General features: G+C 35.7%; 1 protein-coding gene across 1 annotated transcript in view; it reads left to right on the forward strand.

The window, feature by feature from the left end:
- The window catches only part of LOC121030030 (laminin subunit alpha-2-like), a 195,389-nt gene extending 169,317 nt beyond the window's left edge, over positions 1–26,072 (forward strand). The window contains exon 4 of the mRNA XM_040474596.1: positions 25,650–26,072. Coding sequence (XP_040330530.1) covers positions 25,650–25,901 — 252 coding nt within the window. The 3' untranslated portion in view covers positions 25,902–26,072. The remainder of the gene's footprint in view (positions 1–25,649) is intronic.
- The last annotated feature ends 1,104 nt before the right edge of the window (positions 26,073–27,176 follow it).

Below are 27,176 nucleotides of genomic sequence, written 5' to 3' on the forward strand. Positions count from 1 at the left end.
TATGGTGGTTTTCTGGGGGTGAGAGAAGAGACATAGAAAATTAGGTAAATAATTACAGTAGTGAAAGTGTCATGGAAAAAAAAAACAGAACAGGATGATACAATAGAAAGTGATAAAAGTAGCTACTTTATTTATGTACTCTGTCTATGCATTTTTCAGAAAGTGATATTTGAACTAAGAATTGAATAACAGAAAGTACCAGTCATGGAAAAAGCTGAGTAAAGTATGTATCAGGCAGGAATACACTTGGTGTGGTGAGGAATGGAAAGATGTCCCATGTGGCTGGAACATAGTGATCAAGAGCGAAAGTCATGAGATGATGTCCCCATGGAATCCAGATCTAGTTAGTTCCTGTAGGAAGTAGTCAGTCCTGATGAGGAGTTAGATTTAATTCTGAGTATAATAGGAGACATACATTGGGATTTAAGTCAGGAGTAATATGATTTCATTTATTTTGATAAAAATATTAGTCTGCCAGCTAAATGGAGAATGATAGCAGTGAAATAAGCAGGAAACTAAGTAACAATTGCAAAAGCAATGAGGGACTCTAATCAAGAGATGTTTGTGACTTAGACCATGGCAATGGTAGCAGAGATGGACAGAAGTAATAGGTTAAGATTAACTGTAGAGGTTGGTGTGACCAGAGTTGATAGTGGAATGGGGGTAGAGAGTGTGGCAGAGATGTTGACTCCTAGGATTTTGGCCGGAAGGAATATATTTTGTGGAGATTGTATGGGCTGAAGGAGGAGCAGGTTGGGGATGCTAAATAGTAGATAAGGACTCTGTTTAACATTCATTGTTTGAAATGTGCACTATCCCTCCAAGTGGAAACATTAAAGAGACAATTCAATATACAAGTCTGGAGTTTAGTGGAGAAACCAGAGGTAGTGATGTGAATTTGGAGATCACTGGCACAGCAATTTCATTTAACACAAAGGCCTCATTGAACATCACCTAGAAAGAAAGTGTAGAGTTAAAAGGATGTCCTAAAATTGAACTGTAGTCATTTCAGATTTAGAGGTGACTGCAGTAGGGAGGAGAGGAAGGCGAAATCAAAGAAGCCAAGATAAAATCTATCAAAAAAGAAGGAGTGATCAACCATGGTGGTGTAGCTGCTGAGAGGGAGGAGTGAAACCACTCAGCTGTTGGAAATATCAGAATGTGGGGGAAAAACATTAAAGTTCAATTAATAACAATGTTTTAAGAGATCCTTAATAAAGGTGATGGCTCCAAGCACTGAGACTTGATATGGAAACTCCCACCACAGCAATACCTACTAGTGTTCAGTTTATTTGCTTAAATGTACATATGTTCATATAGCCAAATTATGGAATGAGCCTAAATGTCCATCAACTGATGAATGGATAAAGATGTGGTTTATATATACAATGGAATACTACTTGGCAATGAGAAAGAATGAAATCTGGCCGTTTGTAGCAATGTGGATGGAACTGGAGGGTATTATGCTAAATGAAATAAGTCAGTCAGAGATAGACAGATACCATATGTTTTCACTCACATGTGGATCTGGAGAAACTTAAGAGAAGACCATGGGGGACGGGAAGGGGAAAAAATGCTACAAACAGAGAGGGATGGAGGCAAACCATAAGTGACTCTTAAATACATAGAACAAACTGAGGGTTGTTGAGGGTGGGGTAGAGGGGAAAGTGGGTGATGGGCATTGAGGAGGGCATTTGTTGGGATGAGCACTGGGTGTTGTATGGAAACCAATTTGACAGAAATTATATTAAAAATAAATGCACATATGTTGATAATTTTTTAACTAAGGTGCCAGCTAATAAAACTGTACAGAAAAAAAATCGTAGCATCCTTTACTTATTAGCTAGGTTGTGTCTAAATATTAAAAGTAATCTATTTCCTGTCAAAATACCTCAGTTTTGTTTGCTTTTACAAATATTTTAATGTGGCTTTTCAGCCAAGTGTGCTGTCAGAAGGTTATGGTAGATTAATCTCAAATTAGCTGAAACAATAAACTCAACTAAAAGAAAAATCAGTCTCATAAAGTACTACAACCAAGGAAATCAGCCCAAAACACTAATGAGCAGTTGCCTCTCTGCATTGGGTCATTATGATTATATTAATTTAATAAGTCAGTTTGGGAAGCAGAGATGAATCATCTCCAAAATATAAAGACTTAATTTAGCTGTCTGCCTTCATAGATTTCACTTTCTCTGTCCTAAAATCTTATAGGAGAGGTATGCAATATGTGATTTTCTCTGTAATATGACTTAAATACAATTTTAAGTTTTGCTTCCTCATCAGCCTCTCTGTCACCTACCCTCAATTATTTCATTTCAAACGATAAGCTTTTCCATTCATCAATGTTGAGAATAATGTATTTAATCAATGATTTGGACATTATGGCACTATTTATAAAACAAGATAAAAAAATCAAGAAGTAGAGTAAGAAAGTAAAAAGATATTGTCCACTGATTTTAGAAGATATTCAAGATCATTAAATCAGCCACAAAATAGGTTCTAATATAAGGCTACCATTTATTTTAATGTAGTATGAGTAACTGAGGCTTCACAGAAATTTTTTTCATGAAGAGCATAACGTGCTGATGTCATGATTAGCATGACTCCACCTGCCATTTGGGGATTTCAAGTGACCCTGCCACCATTTTGTACACGTAACCAGATAAAAATGGGTATATACCAGGAAACAGAGAAGGTATTGAGTAGGTGTGCGTCTTAGTCCATTTGGATTGTGATAACAAAATATCACAGGTTGGGTTGCTTATAAACAACAGAACTTTATTTCTCACAGTGTTGGTGGCTGGAGGTTTGAGATTCTCATTGTAGCCTCACATGGCAGAAGGACCAGGGAGCTCTGGGAAGCCTCTTTGAAATAGGGACACATCCCAGTCATGTGAGCTTGGACTTCATGACCTAAACACATCCAAAAGCTTCACTTCATAAAGCCGTCACCTTGGGAATTAGGATTTCAGTGTATGAATTTGGTGGAGGGATACGGACATAGACTACAGCAGTGCTACTCTGTGATGATGTGTTATAGAATACCAGATATAATATATAGCACCCTATATATCTTTCTTCTAAGAGAACCTCCTAGGACTTCCTAATTCATCCCTGAAAAAGTCCCGTCCCCTTTTTTTTTTACATTACCTTTTGATATGTCAGAAAGATTCTCTTTCTGAAAACTGTTTTTTTATTTGCATCATTGTTCTCTCTGACAATCAACATAATATTTTTCATTTTCATTGAGAAGAAAGTCAATGCTCCTTAGTTATATTTCATTAAAGATCATCTTTAAAAAAAAACTTAAGCAATATTTAACACTTTGGACCATATTTTCACTTATGATAAATGACTCAGAGTATGCTATGATTCATTCTTTAAAAATTATAGTAAAATCCATATAACATGAAATTTACCATCTTGACCATTTTTAAGTTTATAGTTTAGTGGCATTAAGCTCCTTTACTCTGTTGTGCTAGCATCACCACGATTCACCACTTTTTTCGTCTTACATAACTGAAATTATGACCCAGTAAATGACTTCCCATTTGCCCTTCCTCCCAGCCCCTGGCATCCACTATCCTACTTTTCGTCTCTATGCATTTAACTACATATGTCACATAAGTGGAATCATACAATATTGGGCTTTTTGTGACTGGCTTATTTCACAGAGCGTAACATTCTCAAATCCATTCATGTTGTAGCAGGTGTCAGAATTTCCTTCCTTTGGGGCTGAATAATATTTCCTTGTTGTATACACACATATATATTTTTTTACCCATTCATCAATCCATGGACACTTTACTTGGGTTGCTTCCACATTTTGACTATTGCAAATGACATTGCTCTGAACATAGGTGTATGAAATTCTATTTGAGCCTCTGCTTTTATTTCTTTAGGGGTATGTACCCAGAATTGGAATTGCTAGATCATACACTAATTTAATCTGTAATTTTTGGAGGAACTGCTATAGTTTTCCACAGCAGTTGCTCCGTTTTACGTTCCTGCCACTAGGGCATAAAGATTCTAATTTTTGTGCACCTTTACCAACACTTGTTATTTTCTGCCTTTTTTTCTTTGGCAGATGACTTCCTAATGGATGTGGAGTAGTCATGGTTCAGATTTTATTTTACAGTAACTTTTAGACCATATGCTGTTGGAAAGAATAGCAGTAATGAGTGTCCATGTAAAGTCTGAGAATCTAGAAACATGAAAGTTACAGAAAGTACGTTAAAGGAAGTTAAATCCCGAATAATTTTGCTCAGCTTGCTGAAATGGCTCATCAACAAAAGGACAGTGATAATTCCAAGAGTCTGGAAGTGAACTATTTTATTATTGTTTCATAAATTATGGTTTTTATGATATAAATAATATTATAAATAAAATATGTAGAACACTTGTGTCTAGAAGTACAACACAGGGGGTACCTGGGTGGCTCAGTTGATTAAGCGTCTGACTTTGGCTCAGGTCATGATCTAATGGTTCATGAGTTCAAGCTCTCTGTTGGCCTCTGTGCTGACAGCTCAGAGCCTGGAGCCTGCTTCAGATTCTGTGTCTCACTCTCTCTCTCTCTGCCCCTCCCTGCTCACCTCTGTCTCTCTCTCACTCTTTCAAAAATAAATAAACACTAAATTTTTTTTTAGAAATACAAAACAGGTACTCTTGTCTCTAGGGAGTTAACTACCAGTGCTTTTTGAAAATCTATTTTGTCCTAGGCACTGGGCAAAATGTTGTACATGAATCATCTTACAGAGTTTTTTTCAACTCTGTGAGAGCGATACTATTACAGATGAGAGGGTTTTACATCAAGGAGATTTAGCAACTTGATCTAGCAAGTAATAGAACCAGAGTCCAAATTCAGTTTTTCCTGATTTCAGAGCCTGCTGTCTATACTCCAAACAGACATTCATGCAACTTAACTCCTTACCCAAACCCTGGAGTAATTCAGAGCATCAGGGCTTCTCTGTTTGCAATATATATATTTTCATGCATCATGGCATGTGTACATACCAATAATTGTGATAATCTTACTAAAAACAGGAATATATTAGTATAAAAGAGGGTTAATTTTTAAAATTCTACCTGTAAATTAAATTTAGGATTTACCAAAAATACTACTATCCTCTGATATATATGCATAGATATAACTTGAAATATTTAGTTGACTATTTAAATGTCTGTATTTTTTTGTATTTTCAAAATGTTTTATACAGAGTTACTGCATTATTAAATGTGATTTTTTGGTCAATAAGTACTTTTAATGATCATGCAGAATTTGTGGGTCTTTGACAAGAAAATTCTTTGGGTTAATTGCAATTGCAATAGACTAAACATTCCTCTAGAAGGTTTGAGAAAGGTCATCATTGATCCAATTTGATCAAAGTGATTTCCAGAAGTTTAAACTCTTATTTCTTGTTTTTAGTATGATTCATAGATTTTCCTAAGAAAGGGCTTTAAAATTTTTCTCTAGTAATCACAATAAAAGCCTGCCTAAATGGTCCCATATCAACATAGCTTTTGAAGTCTTTATTACTTATGGACATTAAATAGAATTCTATAACCTAACTTTTACAAAACAAACATTTCTGAAGACATAAATAATAAATACAATATTTTAAATACAAGAAATTACAAATTTTTATATTGTTCTCAAATGTAGAAAATGAAGATTAAGGTTCTAAAACAACTCGCTGGAAAAAATGATTTATTACAAACTTGTTTACTCTATACATCAAATACCTGGGGTTTTAACAAGTCTTATATTTCAATCCAAATATTCCTAATAACATAGAACTTTGACAAAATAATACCTCATAATTGAAATGAAATTTGTACTGGATGATTGGATTGAAAGCCATAATTCCATATTATACTACTTAAGTATATAAGTATGTAAGAGTTCTTGGTAATTCCTTTCTAAATTTTCATTACTTTTTGAGCACCTATGTGGTGACTGGGATACAATAGGTGCCCAATAAATAGCTGTTGAGTAGATGGACAGCTTTGCTGAATCTTTCTGTTTCTGAGCTTTCTTCTTTGTGTTATTAAAACATAACTTTCTTAATTATATCATTCCTTCCTCTTTAATAGGATTGTGTAAATTATTCCTGTCTCAGGAATAGCATAAATTTCTAAGCCCACCTCCTAGACTTAGTTTTTCAGTAATCTAAATCTTATAAACATCCAAAAAATTTGGATGTAATGCTTTACTTTTCCAGTAGGAGCCTATTTTCAAGTTTCTGAAAAGGTTTAGTTTCAACAAAAAACACTTGTATCTATTGATTACAAAATGTGGGGATTCTTTTTGAAGAATGCAGTTCCAGCAGATGCTATTGTAAATCATAAAAATAAGACTCTTATGTAAAGTCCTAAATTTGGCTATATTCTCAGTTCCCTGAGAATAGTCTTTATACCTGTTGGAATACTGCCTATATTGACTAGCTTTAATTCCTTTAAAATGTTCAGTTCCAAAATAATTTGTGAACAACTTGCTGCTATAAAGTACAATTCATCGAACATCTTTATATCTTTTTCTTTATCTCCTTAAATCATTACATTTTACTCCTTCCAGTATGGTTTAAAATGACTACTTTTTAATTTAATTCTTGAAACATTTGATTTTTCTGTTGGTACTTTGTTTTGTTTTCATACACATCATGGGATTTTTACCTAGGTATCATAGCAAGTATAGCTATATTTATCAATTCTTTTCTCATGAACTAACTTTTAGATAGAGACTTTGCTTTATTGTCTCACAAAAGTTTGCTAACAGCATTAACATTTGGGTTTATTTCTTTCATTTCTCTTCTGTACATACACATGCCAACACCTAAGCACACCTACAAATATACATGCATTTTTAGAAAGTTTTTATTTAAATTCCAGTTAGTTAACATACAGTCTAATATTAGTTTCAGGTGTGCAATACACAGATTCAGCACTTCCATACAACACCCGGTGCTTATCACAAGTTCACTACTTAATCCCCATCACCGATTTCACCCATCCCCCTACTCATCTCCATTCTGAGAACGATTAGTTTGTTCTCTATTGTTGAGTCTGGTTTGTTTGGTTTGCCTCTCTCTCTCTTTCTCTCTCTCTCTCTCTCTCTCTGTCTCTGTCTTTCTCTCTCTCTCTCTCTGTCTCTGTCTCTCTCTCTCTCTGCTCATTTGTCTTATTAATTTCACATATGAGTGAAAATATACGGTATTTGTCTTTCTCTTACTGGCGTATTTCACTTAGCAGAATCCTCTCTATCTCCATCCATGTCATTCCAAAGGGCAAGATTTCATTGTGTGCGCACGCACACACACACACACACACATACACATACACATTCCACATCTTCTTTACCCATTCATTGGTTGAGGGACACTTGGGTTGTTTCCATAATTTGTCTATTGTAGATAAAGCTGCTATAAACATCAGGGTGCATGTGTCCCTTTGAATTAGTATTTTTGTATTCTTTGGGTAAATATTTAGTAGTGTAATTGCTGCTTTGTAGCACAGTTCTATTTTTGACTTTTTGTGGAACCCCCATACTCTTTCCACAGTGACTGCACCACCTTGCATTCACACCAACAGTGCAGGAGGGCTCCCCTTTCTCCACATCCTCACCAACACTGTTGTTTCTTGTGTTATTGATTTTAGCCATTTTACGGATGTGAGGTGATATCTCATTGTAGTTTTTATTTGTATTTCCTTGATGCTGAGTGATGTTGACTATCTTTTCATATGTCTGTTGGCCATCTATATGACTTCTTTAGAAAAGTGTCTATTCATATACTCTGCTTCTTTTTAAATTGGATTATTCAGGTTTTGGGTATTGAGGTTTTTTTTTTTTTTTAATCTTTATTTTTGAGAGAGAGACCAAGTGTGAGTGGGGGAGGAACACGGAGAGAGGGAGACACAGAATCAAAACAGGCTCTAGGCTCTGAGCTGTCAGCACAGAGTCTGGTGAGGGGCTCAAACCCATGGACCATGAGATCCTGACCTGAGCTGAAGTCAGACACCCACTGACTGAGCCACCCAGGTGCCCCTGGGTGTTGAATTTTATAAATTCTTTATACATTTTGGATAATACACATGCATTTTAAATTGTTAGCATACTGTAGATAAAGTTGTATGTCCTTTTCAACTGTGTTTTGTTAACTGGATATTATGAATATCTTCATGTAAGTATATAGTCTTTGAAATTTAGTTATTTAAAAATTAAATCTCAAACATCTGGTCTCACAGATCATGTTCCTGCTTCCAGACCTCCTTGAAGTTGTGGACTCTCTGAAATGCAAGGGTAATAAGTGAGACAGAACACCTAGCAGGATCTCAGGAAATACCATTGACTATATGGTACCTGCCAAATTCATGGGAGCAAGCAATGTGATCTTTCAAAACGAGGAACAAATCAATAATTAAATAAATTTGGGGTGCCTGGGTGGCGCAGTCGGTTAAGCATCCGACTTCAGCCAGGTCACGATCTCGCGGTCTGTGAGTTCGAGCCCCGCGTCAGGCTCTGGGCTGATGGCTCAGAGCCTGGAGCCTGTTTCCGATTCTGTGTCTCCCTCTCTCTCTGCCCCTCCCCCGTTCATGCTCTGTCTCTCTCTGTCCCAAAAATAAATAAACGTTGAAAAAAAAATTTAAAAAAAAATAATTAAATAAATTTAAATATGCATTCTACTATTGCATTATTTGCGCTCCCTTTTCTTCATTATCTTTTCATTACAATAATCCAAACCAAACCAAAGAATCCAAAATCAAATAAGCTGTTGGCTGGTGAATTATAATGATAGATGGGAGTTAGGACTCAAGTAGCCTTTGCTCTCAATGAGAAGATATTTATCGTCTAATCTAATTGTTTTTGTCTGTCTCTCTCTTTCAGTCAAAACTTTCAAAATAGATTCTCTTGCCAACTTGGTAAGCAATATTCTTTCCCTTGAAAAGTAGCAACTTAGATCTTGTGTATCAGCTGGGAAATGGAGGAAAGTGTTGCTACTTATTATAATAACAAATATTTAATGAGTGCTTAACATGGGCTGGACATTTCTCTAGTTCTTCACAGATACTATGTTTTATATTCCTCACAACTTTGTGATGGAAGTTTATTGTTATTTCCATTGTCCAGATTGGGAAAACATGAGGCATAGAAAGGTTATGAAACTTTCCCAAATGGCAAGAGCCTGTTTATCCATATACTGAATCTGTCTCTCAATCAGCAACTCCACTTGAACATCTAATGAAGCATCACATATTTTATAGCTCAAAACAGCAGTCTTAATGTTTTCCTACATGCACCTTCTCGGTAAAGCACCACTCTGAATCCAGTTATTGAAGTAAATAAATAAAAATAAACAAAAGCTGTGGGAGTTATCTTTGATTATTCTTTTCCCTTCATATCCCTTATTCAGGTTCCCTAAACTTGACCTACAAAATATATCTTGAACCTGACCACTTATTATCTGCACTTTTCCCACACCATTTATTCTTACCGGGACTGCTAGAATAGTCCCCTGAATAGTCTCTTTGCTTCCATATTCCCTCTTCGTAGCCTACTTACTAAACAGAAGCCACAATAATCTTTTCATTAAAAATTTTTTTTAAATATTTATTATTTTTGAGAGACAGAGACAGACAGAGACAGAGCATGGGCGGGGGAGGAGAAGAGAAAGAGGGAGACACAGAATCCGAACAGGCTCCAGGCTCCGAGCTGTCAGCACAGAGCCTGATGTGGGGCTCGAACCCATGAACCATGAGATCATGACCTGAACCGAAGTTGGATGTTTAGCCAACTGAGCCACCCAGGCACCCTACACAATAATCTTTTAAAAATATACGTTGGATCTCTAAGCCTCTTTGCTCAAAATCCTTCAATGGCTTCCTGACATACATAGACTAACATCCATGCTCCTGGCCACTCCTGGCCCTTGTGTGCTTCTCCAAATCCTAGCTCACCACGGTCTCTTGCTCCTATTTTATTCTAGTCACATTGTCCTTCTTGAGATGAATCATGCTTATCCTTGCACCAGGCTCTTTATACTTGCTATTTCCTCTGCCTTAAATGCCCTTTCCCAAGATCTTAACATAGCTTCATCCCTGATGTCACTGAGATCTCGATGCAAATTTCATCTTCTCAGAACACCCTTCCCTGATCACCATCTATTGTAGAAACCGCTAACTAAAATTGTAATATTTATTCACTTACCTTGTTGTTACAATGGGGGACCTGGCAAATATTTAACAACTGCCTCTCGAGAAGATAAAAATAAAAAGCTATGATTTGTAGTCTCAGCCAATTTCCATGCTATAAAAACGTCCATCAGGACTGATTTAAAGCTACCAACATGATGTCATATTGAATCAGGAATTGGGAAGAAATCCATACAATTGGATTTTTTAAATTGAAATGTATTTGAAATGTAACATTGTGAAAATGTAAGGTGTACAGCATGTTAATTTGACACATTTATATTTTGTAATATAATTGCCACTGTGGTGACAGTTAATGCCTCTATCACATAGCATAATTATTTCTTTTTAGTGGCTAGAATAATTAAATTCTAGTCTCTTAGCAAGTTTGATAATTATAATATATTATTGTCTGAATTTACTGAACTATTCATTAGATCTCTAGGGTTTATTTACTACTCAGTTCAGGTTTGTACCTCAACACATCTGGCCCACCATCATCCTCTGGTAACCATCATTTTACTCTCTGTTTTTAGGAGTTTGGCTTTTTTAGATTTTATATATAAGTGATATCATCACTTGTCTTATCTTTGTCTGTATGACTTATTTCACTTAACAAAATTGGTCAAGGTTCATCTGTGTTGTTGCAAATGACTGGATATCCTTATTTCTCATGGCTGAATAATATACAATTGTGTGTGTGTGTGTGTGTGTGTGTGTGTGTGTGTGTGTATACATTCATACATTTATGGGCACTTAGGCTGTTTCCATGTTGGCTGTTATGAATAATCCTATACTGGTAATCCACTTATTTCCTTGATATCTTGTTTTCAATTCCTTTGGGTATATTCCCAGAAGTGGAGTTGCTGGGTCATATGGTAGATCTATTTTAATTTTCTGAGGAACCTCCATACTATTTTCCACTGTCGCTGAACAAATTTACATTCCCACCACTAGTGTCTAAGTGTTCCCTTTTCTCTATATCCTCACCAACAGTTGGCTTTTGAAAACCAATGCAAGCTGGATTCAGCACATCACTGGTGTACTGCCTGCTTTTCAGAATATAATCTCCATGAAAGAGCAATGTTGTTATCTTCACGTCTGTATTTAAAGGTTGGCCCAATAAATAATGTGTTACTCAATAAGATATGAAGAATATATGAGTCAACAAACTAATTAGTATAACACTTTGTGGGCCTTTAAAATATGTACATAAGTGCAGAATTGTAGAATCTATAATAGGAGACTTGGGGGAAAAGGTGAGAGTGTTGCTAGTCAAAGCAAATTTGACTGCGGGTACAGCTGTCCTTCCCATCCTTCTTAATCAAGAAACCACCCCAATCCCTGTTTGAATATTCTCTTTCAAACCTTTCTAAAGAGATTACTGAGAATGTAGACATAAATGTATTCTGTTCATATTTAAATAACTTCATTTATGTTTAGTCTGCAAAAATTGATTTGAAGTTATTCCAGTATGTTGTGTACCTTAAGCATTTGATGCATGTCTAAAGTGTTCTTCACGTCAAGAATATCTACGATTCAAATTATGACCTTCTTTTGGTTTCTGTTATCATTTTAAAGTGACCTAGACACACAAAAAAATCAGATTCAAGAATTTTCACTTCTCTGATGACACTTGATAGTATATTGTGCCGAGGAGAGCAAGCAACGGAAGAAGGGTCTCCTTCACACAAAACGTGTGTAAAGTTGTTTCCAAAAAGCATCTGTATTTACTACCTGCTGTTTATGGCTACTAATTGCACTACTGTTCTTATATTCAATGCAGTAAGGAAGAAGCCTCCATTCTTCATACCTCTCGTAATGCTTTCCTAATAGCTGCCGCTACTTGGCAACAATCCACAGCATGTTTAGGTTTAACAGAATCTTGGCTTCATAATGAAGCACATCATTAAACTGTTGTTTATAGTGTCTCTTTTTACAGTCATTCATCCATATATATTTATGGTGTAATTGTATGGATGCTCTGCTGTCATCATTCCCTGCTGTGTAGATCGATTAAATTTATACTGTAAGATTGTACTACTGATGACCTTGCAGCTTTACCAATTAATGTTGAGTAATGATAGTCAGTCAAACTGCTCAAGAAGCCCTATGGGTTATGATGTATGTCTCGAGTGTCACACATGAGATAGAGCTTGATTCCATATTGGTGAAATACCATGTCTGTTTCCCGCAGATGTCTTGCTCTTTACGATTCATTTCTAGACATTGTGATTAAATGTTCTATTGGATAGCGACTTTAAAATCAGAATACAATGACAACATTTTGTTATACTTTAAATGGAAGTGTGTGTGGGTTTTTTTCTAGTGGAGGATTTTTATAAATTAATCATGTTAAGAGCTAGTAGACTGTTCCCAGGAGGACATTGGTTCTATACAGTGTCCAAAATTATTTGTTCTTTTTCTGGACAACTATAACCATGACTTTTTGTGATATCCATAACCTGTTTAATTGGAAGTATTTCAGTGTTACAAATTATCCTATGTCACTTCTTAAGTTTTTTGGTGTTGTTGTTTTTTCCCTCCTATACTATGGGTCCTAATTTGACTAGCCTTGATTTCCTCTGGTGGTAAGGGCTTTTTTATTTTGTTTTGTTTTTCTAAAGAGCTTTTTATTTTGATGCAGCCAATTAACTAGTCCTACATGGAGAGCTTTGGAAAGTCCATAAGCAGTCAAACTTGACTACAGAGCAAAACACTTACTTGTGAAGGCAGCGTAAGAGAAGACAGTAAAATTCTCCATGTGTCGTCTGTGTATGCTGTGGATCCTTTTGGAGCTTTAGAAATCCAGCTGTCAGCACTTCTTAAATCATTTTTGACTTGACATCATGAAAGTTATATTATGATTTGGTGTATTTCTAACTCAAAAAGAATCGGGAGAAATCTAGACAGAATAGAAAAAGTGAAGAATTTGCAGGATGGCTCTTGTAAGAACTTTATCATATGTCCTCTTAAAATGGTAGCCTTTCAGACATATTTATCATAACTTTTTGGCACTCAGTCTTTAGAAAATGTCTGTATAGTTATATGAGTGTCATCTCCTACCCTTAGTTTTAAATCCCAGCCAGAATGACATCAGGCTCTGCAGCTTTCTCATTTTTCATTTCTTTAAACTTCTTCACACTTCACTGGCAAGTGAGGTAACCTCTTTAAAATTTGAGGTAAAGGCCAGCTTGACAAACTTTGGCAGAATCCTATCTTTTCCAGATTCTCATTTCAGAGGGAGAATATGTGATTCAGACATATTTAAGATAGTTTTCTTGTCAATATCATCTTGTGACACCTCTCTGTAAATGAGGCGGGATGTGTCATCTTCACATACTAATGTCTCATGACAGTTGGGTAGGTTCACCGTGTAGAAATCACCTCCAGGTCTCTTGAATCATTTCAGAGGTGCAATTCTATTTTTGATCACCTATTCAATTGAATTAAAGGAAATTATTAAGAATCTACTACATGTAAGGCATGAAGAGACATTTATAAACTATTCTGTAGTTATTACTATTAGCAACTTGTAACTCAGTTTTAAAATATGGGCAAGGCTTCTTTACAAAGCAAAATTAAATTGTCTTAAGAAATATCGAGTTATTTTGAAATATAAAATGGGACTTGAGAGTGTGGGTAGATTAGAAATTGAGATGTGGGAAATATCTATATAAATGAGTTAGTTGAAATATTCTTAGACTAGAAAGTATTATTTTGCAAAAAGCAAAATTAGGGCACCTGGATTTATAAACTTTATAATTTACTACTCATGTAAAGTGGAACAAGTTACTTAGTGTATTGGTTTTCCATTACTGCCATAACACAAAGTTAGTGTCTTAAAACAACACAAATTTATTATCTTACAGTTTAATGGGTTAGAAGTCTGAGATGATCCTTACTGAGTTAAAATCTAGATGTTGGCAAGGTTGCATTCATTTCTGGAGACTCCAGAGGAGAATCCATTTCCTTGATTTTTTCTAGCTTCCACAGGTCATCTGTATTCCTTAGCTTATGGCCCCTTCCTCCATCTTCAGAGCCAGAATTGGGTTGAGTCCTTCTCATATCCCATCACGCTGCCTTTCTCTTTTGCTTTCCTTTTCTATTTTTAAGGACCCTTGTGATTACATTGGGCCCACATTGCCATCTCAAGGTCTTTAATTACATTCTATCTGCCATATTTTTTTTCCATGTTAAGGATTAAAATGTGGACATCTTTGAGGGGCCATTATTCTTTCTACCACATCTGCCACATCTCTCATTTTAATTTTTAAAAATTTTATTTATTTAGGAAGACAGAGAGAGTGAGTGGGAGAGGGGCAAAGAGAGAGGGAGAGACAGAGAATCCCAGGCAGGCTTTGTGCTCTCAGCACAGTGCCTGATGCAGGGCTCAAACTCATGAACCATGAGATCATGACCTGAGCCAAAATCAAGAAATGAAGGATCGAATGCTTAACCAACTGAGCCACCCAGGCACCCCTCTCAATTTTAATTTTCTAATTGGTTCCTACCTAGCTCACAGGGTTCTTGTTTGTGGAAACCAGCTTCTGCATGCCGAAGTGCCTGGCAAATGCTGTGCTTTAAATAAAATGTAACTTTCCCCAAGAAAAAGATTTTTCAGAAGTTGAACATTGGAACACCCTTTTGTTGAGGAAACTTGAATTAAAAAGAACCACAGTAGGTGTACCAATACAGGGTTTGGAGAGAAATTCAGGGCATGCTGTCTTCAGAACACACTTTCTGTCTTCATTCCCTCCTGTCCTATTATTTACTTTCCATTTTAGGTGAAAAGCTGTTTCAGGAAAACATGGTTTTTTATAATTCCTAAATTATAAATAGTGTAAATACCTTTTCTTACCCCAAAGATAAAGAGAGTTTCCAAAAGGGGGGAGAACAGCATAGTCAAAAGCTGTAGAGACTGCAAAGAATATGAGGATGAGGAAAAAAATATGAATTTTTCATCCAGGTTTCTGGTAACTCCTCTGAAAGTGATAAAAGTAGGTGGGCTGTAAGGGGTTAAACAGAGAATGGGTGGTAAGGTTATAAACAACAGAGGGTACAGATTGCTCTTGAGAAAGTCCTTAGAGAAAAACAAGAAAGTGGGGCAGTATATAAACATGAAAACAGTTCTTTCTATTTTCATTTGTAATAGCTAAAATTGAATAAGTGTTAAGTGACTCTGATCTGTTGAAAGAATTCATGAACCAAGATCAGAAAGTTTTATTCTGTCTTTGATTTGTTATTCTACACTGTTAACGTTGTATTTCTGACTCTTCTCATCACTACAAATCTTTGCTATTATTCCCCAAATGCTTTGAACTAGTGTGATTCATTCATGTCTGCAATGTCATAAATTGGAGAATGCGTAGGTTCTTCTTACCCTGATAGCGATAGAAGCACAAAAACAAAGACAATGCTGGGTATTTCTCAAGGGTGAATAATTTTTAGAAGGCAAGCTTTAAACTGTCACATTTCTGATTGTCTGTGATTCACACCAATATTGTGCTCTGTGATGGCTTCACTGAAAGGACTGTCGTGTTCTATGGGGGACTCAGCCTACCTGCTCTTTTACCAGTAGCTGGTGTGAAAGCCTTGCTGTGCCAATGGCTTGTTCACAGGAGGCAGGTCAATCTTTTGAAACCATAGATTGTTTCAGATGAGAGAAAAATATGTGAGGAGAGAAGCGATGTCAAGGGCAGTGCTGAAGAGCAAGAAAATGCTTGTCTGAGTTTTACCTGCAGCTAACATTGTTAACAATGATAGCAACTTAATGAAGCATGAAGTACTAACAGCATTAATAAGCTTGGGGAGGACCTTATTCATTCCAATTTGCATTCCGTTCACTTGTGTTGCTAGTTTTCTTAAGACTGAAGTAAAATTTTGATATCTTCTGGGCCACCAATGCCTTTTAGAATTGATAATTAAGCTGAAAGAATTATTAAGATCTACTTATTGAGCTCAGGATGCAGTGTATTCACAGAATGAAGCAGAGTTAACCATTTATCGTGATAATAAAGTACATTAAACATTTGATCAGTAAGAGCAAGCACTACATTACCAGTAGTGGTAAGATCATTGTGTATAAGAGAATCATTTATTAAAATAAGATGCGTTAGTAACACTTTAAATTGCGATTATAAAAATTTCCCAACATACCTCCAAAGAATTGTATAAGGAAGAATATCACAGACCTAGATGTACCCGACACTCACCTGGAAGAATGAACTCATGGCCTTTCTTCTGTCACTTCTATACTTACCCATATCCTATCCTGCCCTCCAGATCAATTAGAAGCAAATTCTAATCATATCATTTTCTCTGTATAAATATTTTAATATGTATCTCTGAAGGACGCAATTCTTTTTTAATTTTTTTTTTTTGCATTTGTATTTATTTTTGAGAGACAGAGCACAAGTGGGGGAGGGGCAGGGAGAGAATGAGACATAGAATCCAAAGCAGGCTCCAGGCTCCGAGCTGTCAGCACAGAGTCTGATGCGGGGCTCGAACTCACAAACTGTGAGATCGTGACCTGGCCAAAGTCGTATGCTTAACCAACTGAGCCACCCAGGCGCCCCTGGACGCAATTCTTTTGTAAATAAAATCATTGTCACAACTAAAAATTAATACTATTACTACTACTTTAATACTAACAAATATCCAGTCAGTTCAAATTTATCACATTTGCCTCCAAGTTTCTTTTATCAGCTATTTGGTTGAATCAGGGTGCATCTGAAGTCGCATACTGCATTTGATACGTCTCTTAAGTCTCTGTTAATCTGTAACCTCATTATTTTTTATTTCCTTGCAATTTCTTTCTTCCTTTTAAAATTGAAGTGTAATTAACATACAGCGTTATGTTAGTTCCAGGTGTACAAAATAATGGATTCAGCAATTCTATACATTACTCAGTGCTCATCAAAATAAGTATACTCTTGATCACCATTCTCTATTTCACTTCTACCCCACTCACCTCCCTTCTAGCAACTACCGGTTTGTTCTCTGTATTTAAGGGTCTGTTTCTTTTGTCTCATTTTCTTTGTCTATTTGTTTCTTAAATTCCACATGAGTGAAATCATATGGTATTTGTTTCTCTTTGACTTATTTCACTTAGCATTATACTTCTAATTCCATCCATGTTGTTGCAAATGACAAGATCTCATTCTCTTTTGTGGCTGAATAACATTCCATTGTGTGTGTGTGTGTGTGTGTGTGTGTGTGTGTGTGTGTGTGTAATCTTATTTATCATCTTCTTTCATCTATGGATGGATACTTCAGTTGCTTCTATATCTTGGTTATTATAAACAAAGATCTAATAAACATAATGTTTTCATTTTCAAATTATGTTTTTGAATTAGTGTTTTCATTTTTCTTTGGGTAAATACATAGTAATGGTATTCCTGGATCATATAGTAATTTTTTTTTTAATTTTTGAGAAACTTCTATACTGTTTCCTACAGTGGCTGCACCAATTTGCGTTTTCACCAGAAGTGCACAAGGATTGATTTTTCTCTACAGTCTTGTTGACATTTATGATTTCCTATGTTGTTGATTTTAGTCATTCTGACAGTTGTGAGGGGATATTTCATTGTGTTTTTGAGTTGCATTTCTCTCATTATTAGTGATGTTGAGATCTTTTTCAGTGTCAGTTGGCCATCTGTATGTCTGTATTCTTTGGAAAAATGTCTACTCAGGTCTTCAGCCCATTTTAATTGTATTATTACTATTGTCATATTATTATTATTATTATTGGTGTTGAGTTATAGAAGTTCTTTATATTTTGGATATTAACTCCTTATCAGATATGTCACTTACAAATATCTTCTCCTACTCAGTAGGTTACTTTTTGTTTTGTTCAGTTTCCTTTGCTGACCAAAAGCTTTTAATTTTGGTGAAATCACAATAGTTTAATTTTTCTTTTCTTTTCTTTTCTTTTCTTCTCTTTTCTGTTTCCTTTCGTTTCTTTTTCTTTTCTTGAGGAGATATATCTAGAAAAATGTTTCAACAGCTGAGGTCACAGAAATTACTACCTATGTTTTCTTCTAGGAGTTTTATCAGGAGATTTAGGTTTTTAATCCAAATGGAATTTATTTTTGTGTGTGGTATAAGGAGGTTGTCCAGTTTCCCTCTTTTGCATGTAGTTGTTCAGTTTCTCAAGACCATTTATTAAAGAGACTGTCTTTTCCCCATTGTATATTTTTGCTTCCTTTGTCCTAGACTATTTGACCAAATAGGTGTGGGTATATTTTTAGACTCTCTATGCTATTCTCTTGATCCATATGTCTATTTTTGTGCCATTACCCTACTGTTTCAACTGCTACAGTTTTGTAGTATACCTCGAAATCTGGGATTATAATACCTTCAGTTTGGTTCTTTTTCAAGGTTGCTTTGCTTCTGGGTCTTTTGCGGTTCTGTGTAAATTTTAGGATTATTTATTCCAGTTCTGTGAAAAGTGCTGTTGATATTTTGATAGGGATTGCACTAAATATGTAGATTGCTTTGGGTCGTATGGGCATTTTAACAATATTTATTCTTCCATGGAATATCTTTGTTTTTGTTATCCCGTCATAGTAAATAGTAGTAAATAGCAGTATCCTGTATAACTGCAGTTTTCTCCATGTTGCTTTTTTTATTTAACAATATATCCCTCCATATATTGCTCTTCCATGTCAAGTTTCGTTGGCTATTATTGCTTGTTAATTCTTCCAAATCAACTTTATAATCAACTTGTCCATTTCTAGGAGAAAAAAAAAAACAAAAAAACAAAAAAACACCCAAAAAAACAAAACAAACAAAACAACAACAACACAACCCACACACAAATCAAAAAAAACCCCTAATTTTTTAATGGCAAAATCGAATTTCTTTACATATATATATTAACTTAGGAAAAGCTGAAAAGTAACTCTTGTTATTTTCCAGAACTAAAAGTTGAGATTTTTCTTTTTGCAGAAAGAGGTAGAGAAGTCCTTCAAATACTTTCCGTGGACTGTTAAGCATTGATTAAAACCCCTTTAAAAAACAATTTCAGCATATAATTGAACATTTTATCTTCAAGGGATTACCATTAATCATTTGGCTAGATTATTATTTCTTAGAAATTTGGAGTGGTTGCATAATTCATTTTCAAATGTATAAATTTCTCATGAATGTAAGGTTAGTATAAAAAAGGCTGTTTTAGTTGAGGGTACAGTGTTTCTGTTTCTCTTACAACACACAAAGCACTTACCCTGAGTTGAAATCACACATTTTCTTACCTGTAACACATTACATTGACGCTCAGCTATTGTAGTATACACTTGGAGTGGGGCATGTCAAGTAGAATAAATGGGCTGCCTAGGACAACTAAGTGACAATTGCAAATCCTTTTAGAATGTAAATGATTGTAAATGAACTTGTCTGAAAGGGACTATAAACAGACAAGGGGGCAATCCTTCTGGACTTCCTACCACGTTATTCTAGGTTTAGTGAAGTTTGTGCAAATTTACAGGAGACATAAAACCCAGAAAGTAACAATTGGAGGTATTTCTACTAACCTGCAAATAATTGGAGGTTAATTTTTTTTTAAGTTAGAGCATCATTTAAATGCTTTTACTGTTGGAATTTGATTTAAACAAGGTCTAGTAATAAATAGTATTATCAAAATCTGTAGAAAAATCTCTTCAGAGCATTTTCAAGATTATAATGAGCCACTTCTCTGTGATTGCCCAGAAATTTTTGCTGGAGAATAAGAACTTGGTTACATGTGGTTTGATGAGAGCGGTCTTTGAGTGAATCTTATGTTGTACTCAGACTTCCGATGAATTCCCTGCATTTGGCCTCTCTTCTCACCCCTGCTTCTCATCTGACCAGCCTCTGTGAGGTCCTCCTGAGCTTCTTCAGGGCTACAGCCACTCTGAGTGCTTAAGGCCATGACCTCTGCTCTCCCTCATCAGCCAAGTATCATGGACCTTCCAGATAAAAGATGAACTCTTCTTGGAGCACCTGGGTGGCTCAGTCGGTTAAGCGTCCAACTTCGGCTCAGGTCATGATCTGGTGGTTCATGGGTTCAAGCCTTGTGTCAGGCTCTGTGCTGACAACTCAGAGCCTGAAGTCTGCTTCGGATTCTATGTCTCCCTCTCTCTCTGCCCCACCCCTGCTCATGCTCTATGTCTCTCTCTGTCTCTCTCCTCTCAGAAATAAGTAAACACTAAAAAAAAAAAAAAAAAAAAAAAAAGAAAAGGTGAACTCTTCTTATCCATGTATTTTGGCTCTTATTGGGTTCTATTTTATTTCTTTTTCTCTCTTTTGAGGTCTCAGGTGAAAGAGCTGATGATCACGTGAACTGTACCCATCAGCTCAAACATATATATTATGAGCATATCTATACAGCTTCCCAGATTATTCCAGTGGATACTGAGCCTGGAAACACCTGATTCCTAAAGCCCTTTCTGGTTCTCAAAATGTGTAATCTCATTGTTTTCTGAATGCTAATATACCTGTATGGATAAGTGAGAGAATTTGACAAACTTACTAGTAGAACTAAGAATACAGATGAGTTTTTAAAATGTATTAGAGTTGGCATCACACCATGTAGAAATTTTAACATCCATAACATTGGCAAGAGTGGGTGCTATAATAATGCAAAGCCTCCTCATAATCAAGCAGTTTTGCTATATGAACAACTGTTTGCTATAGGAAGTCCACAGACAGCAATGTTGGGAGGGAGGTAGAGCCCAACAGTGAGAAGAATTTAGATGACCACATGTTGTTCTCTTGAGAGATTAGGAAAGTAAAAATGGAAAAGAGTAATTTAAGTCAAGTCCTATGAGAAGGATGAAGTTTCATCTTCCATAGAGAGTAACCTTTGTTAATATTTTTATGGCTTTCATGTGGATCAGGTCTATCGGAAACTAAGGTTCTATGGCTTTGCTACATCATTAAGGAACCATACTTTGACCTAGCTCTCTTAACTATGTGCCAGTGTCACTCAAAAGTCTCAGTGAAATCCACAAAATTCAGTACTCTTTGGTAGCATTTTCCTAGACTGTGATTCTTCTGAACACAAAGAAACTGGAATACAGTGGATTCCTGAGAGTCATAGAAGAGAATAATTTTTAAAAATCCAGACCTAACAATTCATGTGTTAGAAATTGGTTGTAGATGTCAGACTTATCCACATAGGTTATAGGTGAGCTAAGATATTCAGCCCAGGGCACGAGCTAGAATAGCGAGGATTACTAGGTTGCTCACTTTAGGCTGTGAGGTCTCCTCTTTTACCCCAGTACTGTTATAGTATTATCTTCTCTCAGCCATGATGGGCAAAACATCACTGCATATGTTCCTTGTTATTTTGGAATTGAAGGATTCTTCAGAAGATTCTGTTCACCAATTCCAATTCTCTAAATGAGATCTAGTTTTTAATACTATACACATTAAAGAAAGAACATCTAATTTAATGCTGCATCCGTGTAGTAATTACATGATATTTTCCTAGGTGATATCTGAATGGAATATGAAATAGAAAGTTGTCTTTGTTCCAGTAAAATGTCCAACATTTGATGTTATTTCAAAAGTTATTTGGATTTTTTGCAAGCCATGAAGTTTGTAAAAAAATGCCCGTGACAGAGGGAAAAAAATTGCGGTATTGTGTCTCACTAAGGTTCATCGAAGCCTGGCTGTCACAGAGTTTTTGTACTTCCTCTAATGAGGTGTTTGCTTTCCTTGTTGCACACCACAGATTAGGGTTTTGTTCATCTTTAAAAAAAAGGTTTTATAATTACTGATTTTGACAAGTCTTTATACTGGAAAACAAGACATAGTTAATAAAAGTGGCATAGGTACATTAGAAAATTATTCTGTTAGGGTCATTAAAATGTTGTACTTAGAACATCACTGTTAAAATTTCCACAGTCATTCTCTGATGCCTTCAAAGAATACTACTATTCATTGTGTTTTTCAATAATGCTGTCTACCACATTTTTAAAAGTTTATTCAAAATACTACATGCAAGCTAATTTAATTAATTTTGCATGAAATGTGAAAGAATCCATAGAAAGTAAATGAAAGAGGGATATTGTTTTGAAATGGGACTCCTCCAATGTTCTCTAAGGCAGTGGCTGCTTTTCCATGTCACTAAATGCTGGCTGTTATATTGAATTATAGAAAGAATCTGTGGGGTTTCTAGTATAACTTTGCTTCATGGATTTCATCTACTATTCCAGAACCAACGCAGAAGCTCCTAAGTCATAAATCCACATTGTTGTGCTAGGAGAATTTGGACTCTTTCCACATTTGCTTGATGATCTGCTTTCTAAACAAAATTCTTTATAATTTCCGTGTATATTTTTCTTATTGGGCACCTATGATCTCTAATTATGCTTTGCTATTCCTCTTTTTGTTTTCCATTTAAAAAAATACATGTGTGCAATTTTTTTTCCTGAATACTAATTTAAAATATTTACATAGATTCTTTTTCCAAAGAACATGCTGTGTTTTGTTTTCATCATTTCATTATGTCTTCCACGGTTTTGACTTTGGAAAATAAACATTGGGGAACAGAGGGTAAAAGAGTTGAAGCAATTTCCTTAGTTCATAGAGGCATAACATAATGAATACCCAAGTAACGTATGTCTTAGTTCTTGCAAGTGAAAAAATACTCTAGTGTTGACTGGGAATCAAGATCTAACAGAAAAAAAAGTGTTAAGCTAGTAGAAGTAACATGGTAGCATGTTACAGTGACTCTGGTTATGCAAATGAAAGTAATTAATATTGAATGCCCACTATTTCAAGAGTTATAAGGATTTTAGCATCTTTCAAGATATAAAAGCTATAGTCTCTGACCTTTTGGAGATCACAATTTAGTTATTTTAATTTTTTTTCATCATGTTACAGACCTTGCTGTGAATAATTTAGCGTTATGAGAAATTAAGATCAGTGCTTTATGCTTATAGTAGAAAGAACTATCTCTGTGTTATATCAGATTAATCAATTGGTATGTTCCTCAATGAATTTATTTATAAAAAAATTCCATGTGCATGGATTGTTGAATACAGAATGTCTAAGAGAAATACTTCCTCATGAATAACACCAAAAACAATGCAGAAACCACAAATATCTTGGATAACAATTAATAGAGTATGTTTCTTCTTACTCCTACTCTTATTTTTTTTGATACTTTTTGATTAATTGTTATTTATTTTAAAAATATCTATTAAAGGGGTGCCTGGGTGGCTCAGTCGGTTGGGCGTCCAACTTCAGCTCAGGTCATGATATCACCGTCCATGGGCTCGAGCCCCACATCGGGCTCTGTGCTGACAGCTCAGAGCCTGGAGCCTGCTTCGGATTCTGTGTCTCCCTGTCTCTCTGACCCTCCCCCATTCATGCTCTCTCTCTGTCTCAAAAGTAAATAAACATTAAAAAAATTGAAAATATCTATTAAAAACTAAGACATTTATGTTAATACAATTAATATAGCAAGATATTGGATGAATAGTAAAATCTCTTCTCCTTCTCGACTCCTTATCCTCAAACCCCAGAGGTGAATAGCTTTAACATGTATATGTATACCTTCCCCAAAATGTCAAAGCACATATGCACATACGTGGATATGTGTCTATTTGTACTTATCCTTACCTATATACCTTTGTAAATTTGTATTTATAAGCTTATATTTATAAATTCATACTATTTATGAATTTATATTTACACATTCGTAATATTTCCCACTTGGAGTGATAGTCAGTAAAGCAGAACTGCCAAAGCCCCAACCAATGACAGCAGAAGTCTTGGCTGTTCCTTGCTACACTGAGGTTAACAAGATGGTCTCAGGGGTGAGGAGGCATTTGGGAGGCTTGGGCAGCAGCGATTTACCAACAAGTACAGAAGTATTTCAGAATTTTAATAACTAGTTTTTCCACAACTGTGCCTAAAAGACCAATACCGGTCCTACTTTCAATCATTTGATGGCTTGTGTTTCCTCTCCGAGCACACCTGTGCCCATGTTCTCATAAACATCACAAAAGACCAGCATCAGCACTATTCGTGTTGTCCCCTTCTATTTTTAAAACTTTTCATATTTTTAGGTTCATCCCTTTAGAGTTGCCTATGGACACTGTACATGCATTCATGAAGGGCTCATGTCAAAACTATGAAGCAGACGAAGTTTATTTCTAGAACATTTTTCAGAATTTCCTCTGTGTTCCCTCTGTGGTCCAGTGGGCCCTTTAGTCACATTTTTGTGGGCCTGTCCCCCCACTTGTACCATTCCAGTGATTCTAATTCCTCAGAGCTTAGAGTTCTCAGTCTCCCCATATACCATAGTATTTACTAAACAGAAACATATCATGTTGCTTTATTATTAGTATACTTTTTATGTGTCTCATTATTACAATATATTATCAACCCATGAATGGTAGGACTGTAATTTAAACTAGCTTATATCTATCTTTCTACCCAGGGCATTGCATATAAATGTCACTCAATAATGTTTGTGCATTATTCTTTAGGACTTCATTGGTTATGCACCTTCGCAAAACATCTAGAATGCTTTCTTTTTATGCCTTCATACTTTATGTAGATTTCAAAATAAAGGTTTGCCACAATCCCCTCAATTTTCACCCTGTTGATATGTAGTAACTTCATGTCTTTCTTTATCTTCCTTTTTTAAAATACATGTTTACTTCTTGTTCAGAAAGTATAGTCACCCTTTATTTAATTTTATTTCAATCAGTTGTCTGCAGGTCCCAGAATTTCTTCTCCATTATTTTCTCTTTGGGTGTTGTAAAGTATTTGACATTTATTGAGTATTTACAAGTCCTTTTCCAGGTACTTTTTATACATTATCTCATTGAATCCACATTGTCTGTCAGTACTGTGCTTATTATTAACCCTAATTTGTAGGAAAGGAAGCTAAAAGTTGGGAAAGTAAAATCATCTGCCCAAGGTCACATAAATACTGAGAATACAATTTGAACACAAGTCTATGCCTCTGAAGCTCTATGTTATTTTTGCTCATCATACTAATTCCACCTACATGGTACTTTTCTGAGGATTAGGTGATATAAGTAAGTATATTTTCTAAACAATCCAACACTTATCCACACATGGAGTTTCGGACTCATACTTTATATCCTCTAATACAGTAGGGTGAGTAAATTGGTGTTTAATGAATGTTTTAGGTGATCATGATTATAATGGAATTTAAAAAATCAGATGAAATGATGTCAATTATTTGTTAGAGAACTAAAATCTAATCTTAACCCATTTCTTTTCAAGTCATGGCTGTCAAGATGAAACACGGTATTTTAGAAAAAGGTATTAAACATGAGCATGTAACAGTAAAATCATTTCAGAGAACATAATAGGGTTATAGAATAAAATCTGAAATAAAACTTACTGTAGCATTAAGCTCTATATTTGCAAAACAAATGGTGAGAATACTTTGGAATTCAAAGTTACGTGTTTTTGTGGTCACTCTTCTCCAGGTATTCCAGATTGCTTATGTGATTGTGAAAGCAGCTAATTCCCCGCGGCCTGGAAACTGGATTTTGGAACGCTCACTTGATGATGTCGAATACAAGCCTTGGCAATATCATGCTGTGACAGACACGGAGTGTCTAACACTTTACAATATTTATCCCCGCACTGGACCGCCATCATATGCCAAAGACGATGAGGTCATTTGCACTTCATTTTATTCCAAGATACACCCCTTAGAAAATGGAGAGGTAAGATGAGAAAACTCACCATAAGTACATTTCAGAGGGCAAAGTAGGCCTGTCAGAAAGATGTGAACATATCAGTAATTAATGTCAGGGAGATTTTAAAATAGGATTTAGCAGAAGAACATTTAAATGAGTTATTAAATAAAAAGGGAAAACCCAAGGTGATTAGAATTTTAACTACCTTCGTTGGGTGTGTGTCCCAACCTCAATAAAGACCAGAGAAGAAGAAAGGATTTAAGTTGGAAAGTCAGTGATTAATTTTACATAGTAAGAGACTTTCTTTTGACAATGAGATTGCTCATAATTGGAGAAAGATTGAGATCCTCAGGGAAGCCTTAGATCTGTGTATATTATGGTCTCAAGAAGGGGACAAAAGAGGGGCGCCTGGGTGGCTCAGTGGGTTAAGCATCCGACTTCGGCTCAGGTAATGATCTTGCGGTTTGTGAGTTCGAGCTCTGCATCGGGCTCTGTGCTGTCAGCTCAGAGCCTGGAGCCTGCTTCGGACTCTGTGTCTCCCTCTCTCCCTGCCCCTCCCCCATTCATGCTCTGTCTCTCTCTGTCTCAAAAATAAATAAACATTAAAAAAAAAGAAGGGGACAAAAGACCTGAAATTTAGGAAGAAATATAGTTGATATGAAGGACCTAAATCAAAGGGAATTGTGTTGGTTTTTGCATGTTTTTCTGCTCTTGCCACATAGGGAGGGGTACGGTTGGGTTATTTGTGTGTTTTTGGTCAGGATTTGCTTATTTCATGCTTAATTCAAAAGTGTTCAGCTTCTTGTAGCATCTTTTATCCTTGGTTAAGATTTTACATTTATTCAAATCATGGCTTCACCTGTTACCATCTGTATCATCTTGAGTCAGTGACTTAAGTTCTCTGTGCTTCAGTTTCATCTTCCATGAATCGGTAAAAATACTAATAGCCCTTATGCCATATAATCATTAAGCAGATTAAAAGAATCATTATATTTAAAGTGTTACAACAGTGCTGACAGACCTGTATTAAGTGTTCTGTAAGCATGAACTATTTTTACTGTTGCTGCTGTAATAATAATAACTATTATTGTTAGTAGTCATAGTATTGTAGTAGTTAATAGTAGCAGTCTCCTCTCAAATACCCAAACCTTGACTTAGTGATTCTCTTGCATTCTCTCATGGTATTTTCCTAATCTTTCTCTCTTCGGTATATGTGGCCGGGCTACTTTTGTCCTATCTGCTTACGTGTATCTCAACTTATACTCATGTCTGATAGTCACTCCTCTCTAGTCCACACACCTGAAGGCAGTA

The sequence above is a fragment of the Herpailurus yagouaroundi genome, unplaced genomic scaffold (assembly GCF_014898765.1).
Source record: "Herpailurus yagouaroundi ecotype Mexico unplaced genomic scaffold, PumYag 139, whole genome shotgun sequence".
NCBI lineage: Eukaryota > Metazoa > Chordata > Mammalia > Carnivora > Felidae > Herpailurus > Herpailurus yagouaroundi.